General features: G+C 44.1%; 1 protein-coding gene across 1 annotated transcript; it reads right to left on the bottom strand.

Moving 5' to 3' along the window:
- Positions 1–3,522: 3,522 nt before the first annotated feature.
- On the bottom strand, positions 3,523–5,891 carry EI90DRAFT_2924266 (uncharacterized protein; the record flags this gene model as incomplete). The annotated part of the gene is made up of 2 exons (XM_039054855.1): positions 3,523–3,891; positions 5,445–5,891. 2 exons carry the CDS (start codon positions 5,889–5,891, stop codon positions 3,523–3,525), a joined length of 816 nt encoding a protein of 271 aa, XP_038914629.1.
- Between the last annotated feature and the right edge of the window lie 1,193 nt (positions 5,892–7,084).

Here is a 7,084-nt window from a genome sequence, read left to right as displayed (position 1 = left end):
CGAAGGATCCATAATTAAAATATACAACGAAATTTACAGGGAAATTATGAAAAATAGGGAACTATAGTTATGCAAATTTTCAGCCCAAACGGTCAAGCCGTTGTGAAGTTATACCAATGACGGGAATATAGAAATCCGCATCATGTTTAATGACATGTGAGGGTGGCAATGCGAAGGGAACCGGCCATCGGAACTGAGATCCGCACTTCGGCAGATCATGAAGACCAATTTCCGTCCAAATAGGGAAGAGCCCAGTCAAAACAAAGCACGGAAAGTGCAAAACAACCTTAGATCATGAGGGAAAAATCTGAAATAAATCACAGAAGCCCATATTGTTAGAATGGGTGGATTCAGACAACTCTGGAGTGGAATCAGAGACTTTGCGTGGAGGGACCTTGGCCTCAGCAACTCAAGCGGAGCACTGTGCCATTGCTGTTTGTCCATTTGGTCCTTAATTTCACAGTAGGCGAGCAGGAAGTCTCTAGGGGGCATTTCAGGTCGATTTCGGACTGAGCCCGCTACGAGTATGTACAAGCGCCGATATATATAATGGAGGGGGCAAAAGCACAAGGAAACGAAGGGGAACCGAATCGGAACGAAGGCGTCCGAATGGGAACAAAGGGATGTCAGAAGCGGAGCGGTACCAAAGGTCATAAGGCAGAACCTGTGATACATCCGAAAGGAGGTAAGGAGGGCGAGGCCCAGAGGGGCAGGAGGATGAGGGGAAGTGGGGATGATGACTAACTGGCTAAAATGGGAAGAAGCAGCAGTCCAGATAGGGATGAGGGGGAAACACGAGAAATACATTACAAGCGGCGAAAGTGCCGAAGATGATCCGCGAAGCTTGGAGGTTGCGGAGCTTACGGAGGCGGGGTTGAAAGTCCAAGGAATATTGGCAATGGTGTTTATGTAGTATGAGATCACCAATGCAATGGACTAAGACCGAGGTGGAGTCAAAGTCCGAGGTAGGAACTATGATGGAGGCTTGGAGCAAAGGTATGAGCGGTGCCTGAGTACAAAGTATGGGTCAGCGGCGGGAGGTCGTAACTTGGTGGGAGGTCGGCGGAAGAGGACCAGAGGGAAGAGAGGGGAAGGAAGAGAGGAGAGGGGTCAGGTCCGAAGGTGGGTATCGGAGCGGACGGGAGAAGAGTAGGAGGAGGGTGGCGAGAGCGGTGGTGTTCGGTCCGAGGTGGTTATCGGAACGGACGGAGATAGGACAGGAGAGTGACGGAGGAGTGGAGGTGGCATGGGAGGTGAAGGGTGGTGTGGTGCCAGGACCGAAGGTGAATATTGGAACGGACAGTGGTAGGGTAGGATTCTGGAGGTGGGGAAGGAGGAGGTCCAGAAGTCAGGGCGGGATCGGGTATGCACAGATATGACACATATGAAGGATATAAACACCTGCACATACCATAAATCCCGAACAATTAAACAGAAACAGTGCCCACATATGAACGACTATGGGAACGACGCACGTGATTACCAAATGTGCGCGCAAACTTTTGCTAACTCGACGAATACCAGGAAATAGAACACAACTTTAGTACCACTGGAAAGGTGGGAATAAATGAAAATTTATGATACCAAGAACGTGAAAAACCATCCAGAAATGAATGAGATACAAGGACATGAAGTTAGAAACCTGAAAATGCACAGGAAGACAGCTTCAAGAGGTCCAGAGCCCTAAATAAAATACATAAAAATATGATATCTTTGAGGACGACCTACTATAACAACGAACAATACATATGGAGGATTAGGATATGATAATACAAAGGGGAATCAGGGAAGATGAACGAAATCCACGAAAACCACTAAACTATGATGGACCATGGCAGGAATTTTAGGGAATGATATTCTAATGAAGTGGAGAGCTATAATACATTCGTTTGAGTAATTCTTGACTACTAGCAACTTTTTCTTTCGGTTCTAAACCTGAATAATTCACTCATTTACCATTTCAAGTCTCATTTTAACTAAATGTCGCTGGATAAAAATGGAATAAATCAGCTGAAGGTCTCAGTGCAGCCATATGCATAGTAATGCGAAGTTTGAATTCAGAATCACCGAGTCATAGCGAATTTAATGGTAAATATGAGGAATTTGAAATAGGAAACTGCAACAAATGCAGCGCAGTCAAGTTCTAATTAACTATTAAAACAGTTTAGGTGAGGAAGGACAATAAGGATTCTAGGCGCAGTCTGACTGCAGTAGAGCCGCAGTTCAGTGCAGCAAAGCGCAGTAGAACTATAGCGTGAAATTTTCATTTTTTATTCAGTTTGAGAAAAATACACTGTAAATAAATCCTGTAAATACAAGGTAGAGCATGAAAAAGGAAGGCGACCCAAGGAGTATAAAAGGGAGCCCCTTTCTGTGACTTTTTGCCCCCCTCAGAGAAGTAAGAAAATAGAGTATTATTTTTCTCAAGCATTTCTAGTTGTCACTCCAGCACAAAAAAGTGATATACAGTTAAGATTGCCACTGTAGTAAAAGGCAGCAATTAAGGAGAGAAATATTAAGTAGATATTTCAACAGGAGAGCTGGTTAACACTCCAGATTTCAAAGTGTAAACACAAAACAGTTATTTTGCTACTGTCTAATCAGGTGTTACTGGTTGTAGTGGGAGACAGCCAAGTGGCCCATAGTATATTAGGCAAAGCGCAGCAAGCCACACGTGACCTGTTGACCCGTTTGTCCATATACAGAGTAGCAGGCATAACAAGCATAACAAAATACAGAAAGAAAAAAGGAAAAGCGGAACATAGATGCAGACAAAAAAAAGACGAATGAAAACAGACAGTATGGCGCAAGTCAAGAGAATTGACAGAGAAAAGAGTTGGTGAATCGGACAGTTTGTGAATTCAATTGGGAGTGGAAATGGAAAGATGAGAAGGTGGAGAGAGGGGAGGTGGTGGGAAGTGCAAAAACAAGCAAGCCAAGTTACTGAGCAGGCATGGACGATTCCGGGAGTCAAGAGAGTGGCAGCAGCAGAGGCAGCAGCAATAATGCATGAGTAAGAGTTTGGATACAAAGCAGTAAGCAGCCCTACTCACCGAGAGCAGCACGAATCCAGGTGATAGAGAGGGGGAAAAGTAAAGGTGCAGGTGCTCTTTATAAGTGTGGGCTGGACTAACTGTGAGCACTCTCGCAGTGAGGGAGTTTCAGTATGTACCTCTGCTGGTGTGGTCTGTTCTGCGCATCTGCACCAGAACACCCAGCGTACAGCTGAGGCAAAAACCTAGACTCATTGAGAAGTCAGGTTGCATGGCAACTCGTGATTGGTAGGAGCAGCAAAGGGGAGTGGGCAGTGCTAGGACAGGAGCGGCAGGATATGATCAAGTGGAGGAAACCTCAGCATGAGCTGGGTTGGGTCTGATCGTAGCCCCATGATTAGTCCTGTGAAATGAAAACATTAAACAATAACTAATCAGGTGTTACTGGTTGTAGTGGGAGACGGCCAAGTGGCCCATAGTATATTAGGCAAAGCGCAGCAAGCCACGCATGACCCGTATCTTCCCAGGTCTATTCTGGTGGATGGAGGGGGTGGATGTTGTAAATGAGGAAGGCTTCAGAAGACCAGCACCCGATCAATTGGATACGAGGCAGTGGCGTTCCAGCAAGCACAAGCGCGGTGGCACCCCCAGAGTGTAGAGAGTGACCGCTGACATTTTCGTTTGGCAATACAGCATGCAGATGATTCAAGAACCACAAGCGTGTTGGGACTGTGCCCTTCTCAGTTAGCCAGAGTTCAGGCAGGTGGGGGAAACTATGGTCGTGCGATATTAGGTACTGAGCGAAAGCTGACAATGGGTCCAGTCGGTTCTTGCGCCCCTCTAGAACGATTGTGGATCCCTCAAACAACCGATCCGCTGAAGGAGGAGAACAGAAGTCCTATAAAAGGCTGTTCTTTCTTCTGATACTTATATGTTAGTATTGGTACTTTAACTCAACCACTGTAGCGTTTTGGTTGCTTTGTGTATTGATATTTGTATGTGTTACTGATTATTTGTGTGTGTATGAAACTCTCAGGGTTCAATTCACTTGTCTACCTGATTGTTCCACACGAAAATCACGCTATAGACCTACTATTTTCAGTCGTTTCACCTCTGTCTTGTCACTTTTAACTCGGAGCGACTCCAACCGACTTGACTCAACGTCACTATTTCTTAACTTCTTCTTAACTTTTTACTGAGGGTTGATCACTTTTACTCAGATGTGATCTGAACTGCACACTTATACTAATAAAACTTAATTTTTATTAGGACGCCTTATGACCTATGAGCCAGAGCACGTAGGGGAGAGGAGTAAAGAAGGAAGAGGGGTCAGACCAGAAAATGCGGTCTTTTATACCTTTCCTAAGGGCTCTGTTTTCACATGTCACTTTACTATTTACATTGCTGAGTAATCTTATATTGAGCTTAGCAATCCTCTTATGTAAGCGATCAGCATCCCATTCTGCTTCTAGAACTTTCTGGAAGTTTTGGTGTGGGAATTAGCCAATTGCATTGCCTAACACCCATCATGACCTTGTTTACCCTTGTTTACTCACTTTATTCTAGGTCACATGTCATGGGGTTATTTGTTAGCTTAAGAGTGTAGCTTTCCGTCGGTATAAACAACAGTAAACTACAAGGATTATTTATGAAGATATGAATTTTTCAAGATTTAATTTTGAGGTTCTCCAGATTGCTTTGGCATTAGCTCATCCATTTTCCTACGATTAATTCTGGATAAATTATGCCTTGTTCCTGGACTCAAACTCTTTAGTTTCGCATTTCTAGCTCATCCGTTTTTACCACAAACTCAGGATGTTTGGGCCAGTCTTCTCTGCAAGTGTTTTTTAATCTTGTTAAATCCATTTCTCCCTCAATTCTTCAGATTTTAACATGAAATCTTTTTGTACACAGACCTATACTTCAACTCTTTAAGACCGACAAAGATTCATATTTTTCCCTATTTTCCTCATATAAATATTTCCAATTCTTTCATCTTTTCCTCGTACCCGACCATTTTTCATTATATGAATGCCTTGATTTCCTTCCGATTTCTCTTTGTCATTCGTTTCGTACGTTCGTAAAACTATTTTCCCACGTTACCACGAATTTCTAATATTTTATTTGATACAGGAAACCTTGTTTTTGTTTTCATGTGAGTTTATTTGCTGTTTTTCTTCATTTTCTGGACCATATTTTAATTCCTAGACTTGAAAGTTCGCGTAGATACTCGCTCCATCGACTCTGTTCTTCAGTATTTTTCCGATATTTTATTTCAATTCATTTTGTTGAGTTATGATTTTATTCCTATTTTTATTTCTGGTCCGTGGAGGTTGTATGATTTTTATCCAATTTTCTGTGATGGTTTCTGGTTGTTTTAGTGTTGTAACTTTTATATTCCTACACCGCTTTGTGCATAGGCAAGATGAATGAAATGTGAGGTCAAGGAACTTTATGAAAGTGCACTGAGCGACGACAAATGGTCTTTCGGAAATTGCATAAAGCGGTGGAGTCCGGGTCCATGAGTTCCCCCAATCTCATTAAACAATGCCAGCCAGTGAAGGTCATTGCAATGAATAATTTGTCGTCGTGGGAAGGAGGTTGTGGCAAGCTATTTTGGATGAGAATGAGGTCTTCCTCCGTTAGAGCCCTCTTCCGAATGCTGGGGGTGTTGTGCAGCTTCATACAGCCACTAAGGCAACGTGAAACAAAAGGCGAGTTCCTGATTGTATGAATCTCTGGCCAGGCGCCTTCCAATTCCACACAGATCCCTGACAGGTAGCTCTTGATGGAGGAAGGTTGGATGTAATGGCACATGTAAACAATGTAGAAACTGAGAGTGTTTTCGGATGGCTTTAGCAGGAAGTCGTGAGTATCGCAAAAAGTAGTGTAGGACATAAAGGCAGATGTGTAAGTTTTGTGGGTGCTCCGCTCCAGGGAGGCACCCAAGGCACGAGCCCGTTCACCCATCAGGTGTTCCATCGACCATTTTTCATGGGTGGGCTGTTTGGTCGATGGGCCTTGTTGATGCTTCATACCTTAGCCGCCCCTGACATATCCAGCAGAGGTGTGAATTCTCTGATTGAGAGATCTGGCATATATGAGCGCGCAATGCCAAAAGCCCGCCTTGAGAGGGCATCAGCAATAACATTTTTCTTCCCCTCGATATGGAAAACATGCAAGTCGATTTTGGACTCTAAGCAGATTTTCACAGATGCCATAACAATAGGACTGTAAATATCGAGTGCACGGAGAGAGTTGAAAATCGAGAAGGAAGTAGTGGAATTGGTGTGAATAGCCAGGCACTTTGGTGGTGGTGTGTTGGAAGCCGCCCATACCAGCACAGCCAGTACCATCACCGCTTCATTGAAGAAAACATTGAAATTGCATTCTCGGTCGACCACCGGATCTGCAATGTAAGCTATCTTGTGGCTTGGGGAAAAGAAAGCCAAACCGGTAGATGAAGCATCCGCCCAAATTTGGAAGTCTGCATTTTCAGCATGCCACTCCTCAATCTCCATCATTCGGACACCCTCCAGCAACTCGACCTGTTGTGCAAACCAGAGCAGATCATCCCTGACTTTCTTATTAATGAAGATCAAAGCATTCATGAATCTTCTCCCAGCCAATTTGTTGTACGATGAATTGAGAGCCGGTTTTAGAAGCGGGAACACATTGAGTGACCAGTTTGCATAACCGAGGATCCGGAGCCAAGCACGCAGCATTTGTTGTCGTGGCTGAGGTGGGTTGTTGACAAAGTCCCGAATTGCCAGAACTAGTTTGGCTTTGGCCTCCTTGGACATTCAGATTGTCATTGATGGTAGATCAACCTCAAAACCAATTATTTCAATGGTTCTGCCATGTTGTTGCTTAGAATCTTGGTGAGGAACCCCAATCCAATCCAGCAGTTGCAAAACTCGGCCTGTGCGATAGGAATGCTTTGGTTGTATGGTGTGTAAAAGCTAATGGCTGGGGAAAAACTGGCTGAAAAAGCGTCACCAACATAATGCAATAGGTCAGGAATTCCCTTGACGTGAATGCCAATCCAGCAAACCAACCCAAAAAACAAACACCACAGATGGCCTGATGCA

Source organism: Cantharellus anzutake (genome assembly GCF_015039405.1).
Source record: "Cantharellus anzutake strain C23 chromosome Unknown EI90scaffold_32, whole genome shotgun sequence".
NCBI classification, from domain to species: Eukaryota; Fungi; Basidiomycota; class Agaricomycetes; order Cantharellales; family Hydnaceae; genus Cantharellus; species Cantharellus anzutake.
The sequence above is the reverse complement of the archived record's forward strand: the minus strand, read 5'-3'. Positions and strand labels throughout refer to the sequence as shown.